The sequence below is a fragment of the Pogonomyrmex barbatus genome, unplaced genomic scaffold, assembly GCF_055798465.1.
Source record: "Pogonomyrmex barbatus isolate J1 unplaced genomic scaffold, ASM5579846v1 scaffold5, whole genome shotgun sequence".
Lineage (NCBI taxonomy): Eukaryota > Metazoa > Arthropoda > Insecta > Hymenoptera > Formicidae > Pogonomyrmex > Pogonomyrmex barbatus.
The window spans coordinates 4,023,218-4,039,167 of record NW_028297149.1 but is presented as its reverse complement, the minus strand read 5'-3'; the positions used below and the strand labels follow the sequence as shown (position 1 = coordinate 4,039,167).

Sequence of the window (15,950 nt, the reverse complement as noted above, 5' to 3'; positions counted from 1 at the left end):
ATCTCAAACTTTTCTTTAACTTGCATACAAATATAGACCAATAAGAATGCATTAATGTATAGTATATACAAGCATGCGCAAAATGTATTTCCGGACAATCTGACTATTCTACACTGTGTGGGATATAAGACACGAGACACTACTGTTTCGAAGAAAAAGAGAGAAGAAAAGCGTATTTGTTTGAAAAGAAGAAAAATGGAGGACAAGGTTAACAGTGGAAACGCGGCCGTCGAGATTGTCGAGAGCAATGCTGCTCCGGCTAAGAAGACCACCAAGAGTAAGGCGAAGGCGCAGCAGCAGAAAAAAGTTTCGTCGCGACCACCAACCTCCGAGATGGTAACAGCAGCTATTAAGGAGCTGAAAGATCGCAAGGGTTCGTCCTTCCAAGCGATCAAAAAGTACATTGTGTCGACTTATAAAGTGGACGGTGAGAAGGTTACTCCGTTCATCAAGAAGTATTTGAAGATCGCTGTCTCCTCGGGTGCTGTTGTACAGACCAAGGGTAAGGGCGCCACCGGCTCTTTCAAACTGTCAACTGATAAACCGAAACCCAAGTCCAAAGGAAAGACTCAAGGCGCCTCAGTTCATTCGGACACGTGGAAAGCTGGGGGGGCTAAGAAGGAGAAGGTAGAGAAAACCAAGAAGTTGAGTGCCGTGAAGAAAACCGCAATGAAAAAAGCTGCGGAGAGCCCGAAGAAACAACCCGCTCAGAAGAAGACTGTTGCCAAAGCTACTGTGAAGAAGAGCAAAGCTGCCACGGAATCGAAATCCCCATCAAAAGCTAAAAAAGCGGTAAAAGCACCCGCGGCGAAGACCAAAACGCCCAAACCGAAGAAAGCGACAACAACGAAAGCCGTGAAGGCTGCTGCAAAAAAATAATTGTTCTGCAAAGGATATTATTCACAATGACACTTTTAGAAAAAGAGAGACGTTTCTCTCTCCAACCTTCCACGGACATAATCATATCTGTATTACCAGACCATATAAGGTCAGGTACATATAAGGTCTATGGTGGCCGCTCTCACACTTCTCTCTGCATTGAGCTATATAGTACACTCACATGTCTATACTAAACTAGATTGCTAACATGTCATTATTGAGATAGCGTGGCTTGCGTCCAATAGGGTTTCCGATATATGCGAGAAAATGGCCGCTGTCGTCACATATTTAAAATAATTATTGCGTGTGATATTCAACAAAGTTTTAAGTAATAATTGTTTCACTTAAACAAATTGTGTAAATTACAAAAATAATATTTATTTTAATTGTTGAGTAATCAGAAAGCCCATTTAACTGTGATAAATAATATTCAAAAAACTTAATATATATTAAAATTATATATCACGCTATATTATATATATATATATATATTTATAATATAAAATAAACATAAAAAACTATGAACGATTGTTGTCATGAAGAATGCAGAACATAAAAAAATCTAATTCAACATAATAAAAACGAAAATAAGAAGCAAAATATAAAAAAAATAAAAATAAAAATTATTACAAAAATTTAAAAAGTTAATTGTTATAAAATAAAATGAGTTTGGTTAATCGATGACGTTGACTAATTGAAGTAATTTCCTTATTCAATTTCGAGTATGAAACATTCTTATTGTTAAATATTGTCTATATCATAGTTATTAGTTGAACACAGTTGGTGTGGAGTATCTATTCCAATTTCTAATTCGTTGAAACATCTAGTATCTAATAGAAATACATTTGTATTTAATACAAATTTTCTTGTTATTCTAATAACAACTTCATTGTATATATCTTTTTTTAGAATCTGCGTATGGCTGCGTATGTCTTTTGTTAAAAGGAAAAATTTCAATATTTTGAAGCTACTTTTTCAAATAATCTTCTCTTTTAAATGAAAATCTAAAATATTAAAAATTTTGTTTTCACCATAATCTATAAAATTGCATTAATCACTATTTATGTTTCATGAAACATTTATACATTTATTATAAATGTAAAGCTTACTTAAACTTATTTAGATTAACACTATTTTTTTTTATTACGACTTTTTGATGCAACAAGATACTGGCATTTTTACAGAAATTTAATCATACATACATTGATGCTGTAAGATTCAAACAAGTATCACATCCTTTGAGTATAGATATAGAGGGAGAATTGCCTTATATTTCCTATAAACCGAAGGTATGTCCAAAATATGTGCGAGAGAGAAAAGTATACAAGCGATACGTCATCTCTGCGCATGCGTCAAAATCGTAAGCAATAACTTATTCATTGAAATTAATGAGAAACAATTATCTGTTGATATATTTGATATATTTTGATATATTTGACCATAATTATTTATCAATGTTAACAATACTCAGTTCATATGTCAACGACATATTTACATATATCAGTAGTCCAAACAGCATAACATTGAAAAAATGTTGATGAGACGTTGTAATGTTTCATATAGATATGCAAATGTTTTTTTTACATCTAATCTGTGTTGGCTTTTTAACATTGATTGTAAAATGTTACAACATTGAATATGCATATATGTATGTATATACATAAATATTTATTAAAATTTTTTTCTGAAATCAGACAAGAAAGGTCGCCAATTTGTTAAATTTTCATTGAAATTTTTTTACATCAAAAACAACATGGCCTCAATAAACAGAACGACACGGATCTTTTGCCTAACAATTATCTGCCTGTCCTTAATCAGTTATCCCTGATTTAACTCCTTCTTTCCTCCTCTTCCTATGTTCCGTCTCCACCACACACATTTTTTCTCTTTCCCCTTCTTCTATTCCTTTTCTTGTCTCCTTCCTTCAATCCTGTATCGGTTTGTTTTACACATCTTTCTGACAACAGTAATGATTACTATTTGATACAGATTACTCGATTTTTCATTCATGGATATTTATTCACTCATTTTTATGGACATAATGACTTTATAATTTTATAATTCAACATAATAATTTTTATTGTTTATTTATTTATTTCTTATTTAATTTAATTTTTTTAATTTATTTCTTTAATATTTATTTCTTATTTATTTTATTTTTATTCTTTTATTTTCTTAACCTCCGACTTTTTAGTTTATTTGTGATTTTCTTTTTACCTAACTAATTTTAATACGTTTTGACGGTTTGTGTGATTTAGCACTTTAATTGGTTTTTATATAATTTAAACACCACTAAGAATATCTTTGGGCATTTATCTGACCTGAGCTTTGTCATGTTTCTACCTGTTCATGTTGGGAGCAAATGACTGGAGACTTTTTTATTTGTTTTTTTGATTGATTCTAAATCCAATAGCAATATCTCATTTTAATGTATGTAATACGAATTTGTTTTAAGATTTATATATTCTATGTTTTCCCTCAAATGTTTGAAGATAACCTAATACAAGTCGAAATGTTTAATGTTGTTACTTTAATAAACAAAAATTTTTCAAGCAAGAAGATTCGGTTTAGCTTATATGCCTCTTATTTTTCTCATTTGTATTAAATTATGTTTAATTAACATAATATTAAATTATGTTTTATTTTGCTATATTATATCATAATTTCATATACAAATTAATAATAATAGGCAATTTAAAATTGCATTATAAAAATGAAATATACGTAAAATATAAGTTCGTGGAAGAGTAGTGCAAAAACTTAAAATCTACGTCATATCGATATGATATCAATGTTCCATCAACATAGATTTAACATTGAAACAATTTTGTGTCAATGTTCATCAGACGTAGACATTATAAGTATAAATCAACATTCGCGGACATTTTTACATTGCAACAACGTTTATGCAACATTGATTCAGTGTTGGTCAACATTGATTCAACATCAGCATAGTTGTAACTCAACGTTTCTAAAACGTTGATTCAATGTTAATGTGCTGTATGGGTAAATTTGTTGTAAGAAAGTTATTAGGACATATTTGTCACATTTGTGCAACTTTTGTCACGCAAAATCGACTAACTCAATTTTGATTACTGTAAAAAACAAAGGTAATTTAATTTTTCCTTCGGATGATGTCATAAAAATAACACAATGCTTTAAAGCAATTATTTGATTAAATTATAATATAATTCGCACTAGAAAAAATATTAAGACAATTGTGACTATGAAAGTGTTTAATGACAGCGTAATGACAGAACACATTTTGCAGCAAGATTTGTTTGACAACCATAAAACGCAACTTATTAAAAGCATAATTATAATTTACGTTAACTTGCGTTTATTTCATGAGGCTAAGTGCGTTACCGATTCAACACATAAAGATTATATTAAGTTTACAAAATTGATTCATTTTAAACATCAATAAAAATTATTTTCTTGTGTTATAATTGTATATGTTAATATTTATTTAACATTTTATTATCCTAGTACTATACTAACTAACATTTTACATCCCTATATAATATCCCTATATAATTTATGACAGTTCTTGTCACCTATTGTTCTTCACATCACACTATATATTGTTTGCTTATAGTATCTATCAATTTCGATGCATGTGCAGAAAAGACGAGTATATCTTTCTCTCTCGCACATACTTTGGACACACTTTCGGTGCCAATATTCCCCCTCCATGTCTATGTACTCAAAGATCACGTCACATAGGCTGCGTTCGGGGAGTGCGCTATTAGCACTATCACATCATTTCATTTTTATTGCTCATTATATGTAAATTAAGGATAGAATGATGCGATAGTTCTAATAACGCGCTTCCCGAACTCAGCCATACTCAGGACTGTCACCATTTTCTCTCATACAATCGGAAATCGCGGGTGTAGTTCACTTGGTGCTACAAATGCTTTGAAGCATTTTTTGATTGATCAATTCAGAATTTTTTGTTTTGATTGGTTAATCAAACGCTTCAAAACTTTTGTAGCGCTAAATGGATCGTAGCCCGCATGTGATGCAAGTCCAAAGTCCTATAACGTTTTTCACTGGGCAGAACTGAGTGTGCACTGAAAACTCGTCGAGTTCAGGCGGCACTGTCCGAGTGTATTGAAAGTACGAGTTTCTTGCTCCCAGTTAAATGCGTCTGTCGCTCTCAATGCAGTTTGTGATGTATATTTTGAAAGAAATCAAAATAAATTAGGACACATATTATAATCTTTTTACCTATTTTTTTTTGGAAATAAATCTTTTTTAATCTCGGTCATTACGTTTCAATCCATTAAGTTCATTCATTTAATTCAGTTTATTAACTTTTCATCAATATTTTTTTCTTAATTTACTTAAAATTGTTAAGTATTTCAGGATGCTTGATAATTTCTTTTTCTGACAATTCTAAAAATGTATGATACATGTAATTTTGATATAAGTACAATATATATATCAAATTTAATGATATGATGATTTTGAAGTATATAATTATGAATATCTAAAAAAGTTATTATAAAAAGTTATTATTATATTTTCATGTGTTTATATATCATAAAAATAAAATAAAAATTAAATGATTACAAAGACAGTTACAAACAATAGAAAGCTAAATTGAAACCCAAACAGCACAAAGCCGACTATTAGTCGACTATAAGTCGGCAGAAAAAGTCTAAAGTCGACTTTAAAATTAGATTGAATGTCAACTTATAGTCGACTAATAGTCAACAAATGTCCCGACTATAGTCGGCTATAAGTCAGCCATATCAATCAACTTAAAGTCGTTGTCTTTATGACAACTATAAGTCGACATATTTTGCTTGGTTATGGCGACGAGGTTGACTTTTGGCCGACAATAAGTTGACTTTCAGATTATTTAATATAGGTTATGGTGATTAAGTCGACTTTTAGTCGACAATAAATAGACATTCTTTACAAAGCTTTATTTATATTTATTTTCGTCTATTTAATATATATTTATTAACTATTAACATTAGAAATATAAACTTTTAAATAAAATTTATAATATAAAAACACATTTTTATATATAAAAAAACCTATTTCTGTAGTATTCGCAATCTGTCACCAGATCGTCGCAACCACTCTTGCATATATCCCTCTACTTCAGTTATCGTGGTATTTGAATCTTTCTTTAAAACAATGGCTACAAACGAAGTAATAAAATAATCGATATAAATATAACTGCATTTCGATATATGTATCCTGAACTATATTTAAATATTTAAATATAGTTCAGGACACGTATATTATAGATTTTCAATACTGGCAGTGAATAAAATTAGAATTCAGCTTATATACAAATATTTTTTTATATTATATTATTTTTTATATTATATTATTATATAAGTGTACAATGTGATTCGGAATAATCACATAATCAGATATGTTTTGATTTAAATTTGAGACAAATTTCGATATAAAAATTGTGTACGATTATTTTTTTAATTATTATTTTAACGTTAACTAATTATGGCACGAGTCCAGCAAATAGATACAAGCGACGCAAATTAATCAGATCGAATATGGGATTACAAGGAACGGTTGTTCTTTTTTTCTTGTGGAGGAAATTTTTAAGAAGCATAAATCTCTTCAAGCACATCTCGGCCGAGGAAGTATCATAATTTATGAAAGAAATTTGGAAAAGTCTATGTAAACATAATTATTTAAAAAAAAACTACTTTTCTTCAGATTATGTTTTTGACAGAAACAGAACAAAGATATAGACAATGACAAGATAGAAACAAAATGAGTGAGCGAATAAACGAGTAATCCAGTGAGCAAATGAATGATTGAGCGAATAAGCGAGTGACAAAATGAACGAGTGTGAAAATAAGCGAATGAGCAAGTAAGAATATCTCTGTCTATCTTCTAGACGTAATTTATTAACGTGATCCATTAATAATTAAAAAAGTAATCGTACAAAATTGATATACTAATTGATATACTAATTATTGTATCGGCTAATTTTGATTTTCTGAATGCTGATTTATTCTTCTTTTGTCCCGTCCATGAGTATGCCTGTGTAAGTTCATATCCAAAAATTTGAAACATTATATTCCTTACAAGTTTTGGTATAGTTTCTCCACCCAATTGTGACATTTTTATCATCTGTAACAAATGTATATTTAAATGTTTTAAATGTGTATGTGCGCATTTATTATTCATTATTATTTATTGCATAATTTGCTTAATTTATATATTTTTTAAATAATCTTGATATTTTTAATTATTTTTAATAAATTTTCACTATATGATTATTATATTAATAAAAACATAAATTTAATTACATTTTTATGATAATTACATTCATTTATTTAAGAATGGATATGTTCCTAATTGAAATTTTTGCTAAAACTGACGTATGACGTATATATACATACTTAAATCAATAATTAATAGTAATTATTATAATTAATAAAATATAATATTACTTTTATACATTTAGATAACTGAATATAATTTACTTAATTTTTATTAATGTAATTAATTAAAGCCATCAAGCCATAAAATCATTGTTGCTGTAAGCCTTTTAATTTATAAAGAATAAAATACTTACAAATAGTCGTCGAACATTCACATCTTCTAATCTATTGTTGAAATTATTTATTTGCTGTACTATACTGAGAGGGAAATTCGATAAAAGAGAGAAGTTGACTTCTTGTATTTCATTTCGTTCATTTCCATTTTCTAGGAAATGAATAATTTTGTTCAGCTCAACTGTCGCAAATTTTGTATAATATCCTCGACAACATTTTTCTGAACAATAAAAACAAGAAGCAAACAATTAAAAATAAGATAAAACTGAAAATGTACAATAGAAATTAATCATTGAAATTAATTTAATTATTGATTTTATTTAATTATTGAGTTTGTAATAATTATTAGATCTATTAGTAATCAATAAAACCAAACTTACCACAACAAACTGTGTGCTCCAACTCTATTGATTCCTTGTCCATATTATTTTCCCTATTTTCATTATTTTGTATAATATCAAACAATGGTTGATATACAAAATGATTCGATTTACTTGTAGAAGGAATGTTATATCTGATAATATTCTTGGCCGAGCTGAATCTCCTAAAAAATTGCAAGAAACATAGAGTGGAATCCGATAGTTCACATTGCTGATTAGTTAATTTAATATATTAAATTAACCAATCATATAATATATATATATATATATATATACAGGGTGTCCCACGATAAAGCTAGGAGGCAGGTAGGTGCATTGTAGGTGTAGAAAAGATCAAGGGAAAATATATTATTTTAATATATTTTGATATATATATATATATATATATATATATATATATATATATATATATATATACATATACATATACATATATATATATATATGTGTGTGTGTATGTATATCAAAATATATTAATATTTAAAACTTGCATTTTTCAATATTTATTAAAAAAATTATCTTCAAACATTGGAAGAAAAAAAAATTTATAAGCTTAAAAAAATTATTTTTATAATGGCTGTCTACTTATGTCTATTTTCTTAATGATCTAGTTAAGACATGCCATTTACTACTTAAGAGTATATTTTCTATATAAATTGTGCTTTTATAAAAAAATAAAAGCTATTTCAACTCATAAAAACATCTATTATTAAAGTAAACTCTTTCTTTTATTAAATAAAGTTAAAAAATGTAAAAATAATAAATTTAGTATATATTTACTAGTACTCAAAAATTCAATGTAGTAACTTCAATTAATATTTTATGATTAATAGCGAATTCGATTAGACGCATTATTGTGCACTGGTGCGGTCTAATCAAATTCACTACAAGTTTTATTACTTCGTTATTATATCAAGATTTTTCGATTAGATTGTACAAATTAGATTGTAATGTTTTATAATTAATTTAATATCCTGGTAAACAATTTACGAATAGAAATTAATATCGAAGAATATAAGAAAACAAAATCTTAGTATAGCCTCTGATTTAAGGGGTTAAACTGACGAGCGAATTCCGATGAAAACGTTCACACATATGCACATCTACACATACATAGATACATTTATGTATGCATACATACACTTATACATACATTTCTGTACACACATGATATACATATGAACGAATTTTTGTATAATCTTTCTATTCGTAATAAGTGTCTAAGCCTAATTCTAAGAACTCAACATTGCTTCTTCATGTAACCTTCTAGTCTAGCAATATCAGTTTTGTAGATACAGGCTGTAAAGGTTTCACATAAAGCAAATATTTGCGCGACTTGACAGCTTTGGATGCCATTTTAAGGTACCTAATGGTAAAAAAGATCTAAATTATAAAAGTTTTTCTCGTTTCTGATATAAAATCCATCAGACAAACACATATTAATGCATAAACTTTAATTCTAAAGAAGCATTTCCAAATCTATAAGATTAATAAAAAATGGGAGCGATACAAAAATTATCGCATTCTGTCGGTAATACAGACAAGTTTAGCATCCCCTTAAGAAGTAATGACATATTGTCAGGATCAGATAGTTATGTATCCAGACATTAATCTCAAAACATTTATTAAATGAAATTATTGATGCTTCTAATTAACATAATGAGGATAGTGTCTGATAGAAAGTAAAAATAAAAGTGTATGTCATATTCATGAATATTCATGGTAAAATTTATAAAGAAAAAAAATGTTCAAGCAAATATTTCATGATAAAAAAAACTTACCTTTGGACAGAGAAGAACAAAGGGGCAGCAAAGAAAGTCACAATCCTTCGATCTAAAAAAGATAACAAAAAAGTTAACAAAAAAATAATAAAAGAGATAATACTCTTTTGTTAATAATATTGCTTCTACAATTTTTATAGCATAACCTCAAATTTTGAAAGGCATTAATTTTTTAAGAAACTAGCAAACATCCGGAAAAATATTTTTAAAATTGTAGTTTTAGTAACATTTTAATAAATTTATTTTATAATTTCTATTAATTATATCAATAAAAAAGAGGATTGGATTTTATATCTGATCACATCGAGTGTTGCGTTGCCATATAACCTAATGCCAGATAGAAATCGAACAAACTCAACTAAAAAAGAATTATACTAGGGCTTCATGGTGCGTTCAATTTAACGCTTGCAATATTAACTTAGCGTCAGATATAAATATCAAATTAGAATTCTTATAATTTAATAACGCATCTGTATAATTAAGAATGATAAATTATATAATAATAATTATATTATTATCGATAATTTGACAATATTAGTCGACTAAAAGTCTAACATAAAAAGTCGATTTTAATATCCTTGGAAATAGTTGACTTTAAGTCGATTTATTGTAAGACAAGTAAAGTTGACACAAATTATTACAGAAATAGTCGGCTAAATGTCGACTTTATAAGTCAACTTCAAGACTAAAACTAAAAAAAGTCGACAATTAGTCCACAAACAGTCATTTGTGCTGTATGGGAATGTTATGTAGAACATATATATTTTTTAAAGCGATATTATTTATATATCTTTATATTCATCTTAAGCCATAATTTTAATTTCACCATTAATTTAGAGTTTCACTCATATAGACATTTAATGCATATGGCAGACAAAAACTAAAAAAGTCTAATTGAGACAGCAGTATTACTCCAAATCGTTATATCATTAAATTTGGTATTAAGTCCTTTCATAGCATCGTTTATGTCTCTTCTAAATATGTTTCTGCTAAATATTAATAAATTTTGCGTAAACCTGTAACAACAAAAGAGAATAAAATATTTAAAATATTTAATTAGTTAAAATATTTAAAGAAATCAAAATAAATTAGGATATATATTGTAACTTTTTATCTATTTCTTTTTTTTTGTAAATAAATCTTTTTCAATCTCGTTTATTTAAGTTTCAATCCATTCATTAAATTTAGCTTATTAACTTTTAATCAAATTTTTTCCTTAATTTATTTAAGATTTGTTGAAGTATTTCAGGATGCTTTACAATTCTTTTTCTGATAATTCTGAAAATATATGACTAAATATATCTCTCCTAAGTATTATATCTGTGAGAAAAAAAGATGTTAAAATATTTAAAGAAATCAAAGTAAATTCGTTTGCTATTTTTTTGAGGCTGGTTTATGGAGGCTTTAATCTGTTAACTTATGCCGTAAAAAATTGAAATCACAATCGTAGAAGAATTGCAGAAGAATAATCGACTGATCAATGATTGGTCAAGTTCTTATGGTTCCGGCATAACAGATTATGGCCTTTATAAACCAACCTTTATTTTCGTTATGCGCATCTGAAGAAATCTGGAGAAAAGCACAAACGCGTAAAGGACAGTAAAATAAAAAATACATGCATTTAAAATGACACTATTTATATTGTTTCTTATTTTAGAACTTACTTGCAAAATAATACAAACATGAGTCACTTACACTCCAAAACAAACTATCACCAACTGTCAAACTCGCCGCGAAACTCAACGACATCGTTGACCGCCAATCGAATGCGCGGAAAAAGAGCAACAAGCATACTATCTCGCTCACTCTTTTGTTTTCTATTTTCTTACTCTCGTTATGTGTATTTATTAATAATCAGTCAATTAGAATCGTGATATAAGGAGCAGACACTGTAGTTAGAGATTACGAAATATATGTTTATATAGATATAAAAATCGATACGAATGAACAATACAATGATGAAGATATAATATAATTTATGCATTTCTTTTTAAATTAGAGAAAGAGAAAAGAAAGAGAGAACAAATAAAAAGAATGTGTTTTATTAGATATATTGTTGTCCATAATGTGCCCATTTCGCTGCATACGTATTTATTATTTATTATTATACATTGGGTGCTTTCCATTTAGTAACTCAAGTCGACACAAGTCTAGTCATATCATCATTTGTGTTTTCCATTTGATTTGTATCGCTATATGTCATTGACTCAAGTCGACTTTTGCTAACTCTGCTTTTGCGAAGAGTTACGGTGTGTGACATAGTTTTACCAATATCAAAAAACAAACTTACCATATTTATTTAATAATATATGTATATATTCTGTTATATTGATGGTAAGAAGTGAGGTTAATAACTCACAAAAATTAAGAGATATGATTCATGTCAACGCTATTTTTTTTATATATACGGATTTATACGGATTTTTTTTATACGGTAATAATTACACGTAAGTAAGATGATCAATCTTATTTCAATAAGTTATAAATTGGTAATCTAAAATTTCACTTTTGCATATTAGATTATACAATGAATAAAACTGGAAATATGTTGATTAATAATTTTGTTGATTCTGAATATATACCGATATCAGATGTAAATATTTTACAAGAAAGAAATACAAATAAACAAAGAGAAATTGATTTAATTTCTCATGAAGAATTTCAATGGAAAGACAAGTGTTGTACCCCGGATGGGCTATTAGGACGTTAATATTAGGGATAGTCGGATTCGCTAAGGAGTTGGAACTCCGAGCAGGATCAAACGAATGTAGGGATCTTCTTGAATTCACTAACATACACTTTCTTTATTTTAATTGATTTATTCTAACAAGTGCACAAATGCTTGATATATTAACGATTATATTTTACACACGGTTAAACGTCGTCGGATGACTCGGTGCGTATCGCGTTACTTTGGCGGTCGACGACCGAGTATGTCACCTGAGATGCTGATAGTACGGCTCGCGTGAACTTCGCTACGAAATTCGGTAATATCTCGTGCGATTATTATAAGTTCGATTCCGGACGACACGTAATTTTCGACTCTGCCGACTCTGCCTTGTATGGTCGGTTATATAGACTGGTCGATGCCCGATCAGCATTTCGATCGGTTGCGTCGATCGGTTTCGTCGATTGATCGCGCGATATTGATTGATCACGCTCGGTTTGATCATCAAATTTAAGAATTTGCTGATACGCTTTTCACAATGTTCTCGCGTAATGCATTTCTGTGGTCTTTCGAAAGACTGGTCGCAATTTCGGCGGTCACACATTTGTGTCGTCTTTCGAAAGACTTTTTCCGAGATTCATGCGGACTACTTTTATTATTATTCTATTATTGTGGGTCTGGCTACAACATAAGTTTGTATGAAACAAACAAGCTATTTTTGCACTTTTATCTGCTTATGAAGCTCGTGATATTGAAGCTGATAATACCAAAAAAAAATAAAAAGTTTTGGCAATCAATTGCAGAAGATCTGAATGGATTATGTTTATTTGAAGTTCCATTAAATATTTTATTATATTTATTAATATTTATTAACCTAATCTATAAATATATTTTTATAATTAAATTAATCTGATCTGATATTTTTCTAATATATTTTTATAGTTATCAGGTGATCAAGTTAGATGGAAATTTAGTGCATTAAAAAAATCTTATAACAAAAAAAAGGATCATAATCGTACAAGTGGAAATGCTCCGAAGATTTTTGATTACGATAAAAGATTACATGAAATTTTGAGTCATAAAAGCGTTACAGTGAAAGCAGTGAAAATGTTTTTAATTCGCCAATATTAGTGAATACTAAAAACATAATAACTAATATAGAATAAGTAAAAGAATCAAGTAATCCAAGAAAATATTAGAACAAAAGAATATAGTATAGAAAATATTAGCACAGAAATAAAAATAGCACAAAAAAAGACATGAAACAGGATCAAAAACATCTCGAACAAAATTAGAGTTAGAGAAGCAATGGTTGGAACATCTTCAGTTTATTCACAAAAAATATGAAGATGAAAAAAGAATATGAAGAAAATAAAAGAAAAATAGAAGAACTTGCAAAAAAAGAAAAATTAGCTTTTAAGAAGAAAAAGATGTTGTTTGAAGAATTGAAGTTAACCAAAAAGACTGAACAACATGGAGAGAAGATGTCTATTCAAAAAGAAAAATGTGATTTGTTAAAAAGCTTAAAGAGAAACAAATATTTTTAATTTGAATAGTCAATATACATAATAATATTTATCTTAATCTCAAAAAAACAACATATTTTTTAAATAACAAAGATTTTAAGCTATAATATTTTCTCCAATGTAATATAATTATTAAATATATTTGTAATTACGTTATAAAGTTAAAAACTATTTTTGTTTGAAATATTATGTTTTTGTTGAAAAAAATTAAAATAATATTTAATATATTATAATTTTCTAATAATAAATGTACGTAATACATTGTGACGCGATCACCTCGCTCGACGCTCGGATCGGTTCGTCGGTGTCCGGGTTCAAGAAGAGGGGAGACTCAAGCTTACGAGAACACAGATTGACGTGAAAAAGATAATTTATTTAGCGAAAGATAGATACAGCGTGCAGGCCAGGAGATGTCGCAATGTAGTTGGCAGCAGCAGGAGGTGAGATGCAAAGCGGAGACGCAAAGCGGTTGACGCAAAGCGCTAGACAAGTGCGGCATGCGATCAATGACGGCTTAATCACTACGGCGCGGTTACAACTAAAGATCGAATTACCGACTTATAACTAGCGGCCTTACTCGCATGCACTTACGAGCTAATGTCAGGCGGGACGTCTCTAGGTATTGCGGGCAGGGCTGAGTGCCACGTCGAGCCCTGCCTCGCAACGGAAACCGGCGAAACCCGGTGGAGCTGAGTGAAACCTCAGCCCGAAGGTAGAGAAAGCCGGTGAAATCCGGCAGAGCAAGCGAAACCTTGACCCCGAGAGGTAATAGGTACTGATCAGGTCGGTGTCAGGAGTCGGATTGCAGGTTGGGATCTGGTCTCGGGCTTATATACCCGGCCGGCGTTCCCCACTGTGCGCCGTCGGTCCGGCGATGGGGAGTCGGTATCGCGTGCCATGAGCGATAGCGTGAGTGAGACGGCGCGTGCGGTGTACAGGCAAGCGAGTGGAATAGTGCGAGCGGTGTGCGTGCAAGAAAGATAGGCAGCGCAGGACAAATAAGCCAGGTGTATATATATATATATATATATATATATATATATATATATATATTTTCCTAATATATATATATATATATATAATATATATATATATATATATATATATTTTCCTTACAAGGCCCTGCCGTTACAACATATATGTGAGTGTACATACATATATATTAGATAATAATTCAAGATTTGTGAATTTTGTTGTGTTTAGTTAACTCAAATAAGAGACATTTTATTTTATATTGAAAGATTTGATTTTTATATTTTTTAATTATATATGTGCAAAATATAAAAATATCTGTGTTATAAATAATTAAGATTATTGATATTACCATATGAAATATTCAATTGTTATACTATATCTTAAAAATATGTGTAATACAAAAAGCTATAAATAAAACATAAAATATTTTATTTTTTAATTTTATTTTGTTTCTTCCTATTTTGTATAAATAATTAAAACTTACTATATTATTATGTTTTATTAAATAAATGTATATAATGTTTTATTGAAAAATGAATAAAATTAAATTGATTTTTTTATTTGATTTTTTTATTTATATTTTTATCTATTGATTTAAATAACATAAATAATAACTTCAGAAATTCTTTTGTAAATATACAAACTGTTTTTATAAAAATATTAAAATTAGTTTATTTATATAGTATTATATCTTTTATTACCTTTATACATATTTATTGTGTAAAAAAAAGAATTTATTAATATTATTTTCATATAATTAAATTTAAATAAAGTATTTTTTTAACATAATTTGAATAAATTTTTTACAAAAGTAATATATAAATAATAAATCATTTCGATGATTGGCATAAGTATAATTAATATATATTGAATAGTATAATAGCATAAACATATAAACATTCAAATATAAATCATAAATATTAAAATTAATAAATTTATAATAGTTTTATAGATCTTGATTTATTCGTGAGTAAGGATTTCGCTCGCTTCTGTCGATGCTTAAGAGTCTAGAGAATTTTCATTGGTTTTTGCCCAGGGCTTCGATTTATCGCAAGAAAGAAAAGTGTTGAATAGTCTTGTGGCAACGTTAAATCCTGGAATATCTTGAATTACGTATCTATTTCCTAACTTCTTCCTTACGATATGGCTCTTATATTTGGCGCTAAATTTCGTGCTCGCGACAGTCTCAC

The 15,950-nt window shown here is 28.7% G+C and overlaps 2 protein-coding genes across 14 annotated transcripts in view; one reads left to right on the top strand and one right to left on the bottom strand.

The window, feature by feature from the left end:
• Positions 1 to 81: 81 nt before the first annotated feature.
• On the top strand, positions 82 to 4,328 carry LOC105424964 (uncharacterized). The gene has a single exon (XM_011635853.3). The coding sequence runs from the start codon at positions 196 to 198 to the stop codon at positions 877 to 879; it is 684 nt and encodes a 227-aa protein (XP_011634155.2). The 5' UTR covers positions 82 to 195; the 3' UTR covers positions 880 to 4,328.
• Positions 4,329 to 6,756: 2,428 nt separating this feature from the next.
• The window catches only part of LOC105422389 (uncharacterized protein F13E9.13, mitochondrial), a 263,236-nt gene continuing 254,042 nt past the window's right edge, over positions 6,757 to 15,950 (bottom strand). For 8 of the 13 annotated variants that reach the window (XM_089082110.1, XM_089082111.1, XM_089082106.1 and 5 more), the window contains 4 exons: positions 9,592 to 9,643; positions 7,811 to 7,974; positions 7,451 to 7,650; positions 6,757 to 7,002 (listed from right to left, as the gene is read on the bottom strand). In XM_089082110.1, coding sequence (XP_088938236.1) covers positions 6,790 to 7,002; positions 7,451 to 7,650; positions 7,811 to 7,974; positions 9,592 to 9,643 — 629 coding nt within the window. In that variant the 3' untranslated portion in view covers positions 6,757 to 6,789. Of the gene's footprint in view, positions 7,003 to 7,450; positions 7,651 to 7,810; positions 7,975 to 8,963; positions 9,177 to 9,591; positions 9,644 to 15,950 lie in introns of those variants that run through there. The other 5 variants (XM_089082105.1, XM_089082114.1, XM_089082115.1 and 2 more) reach the window with 5 other exon arrangements.

Bases quoted from the DNA above. Each gene is read 5' to 3' on its own strand.
- LOC105424964 (XM_011635853.3), top strand. From the start codon at position 196: ATGGAGGACAAGGTTAACAGTGGAAACGCGGCCGTCGAGATTGTCGAG.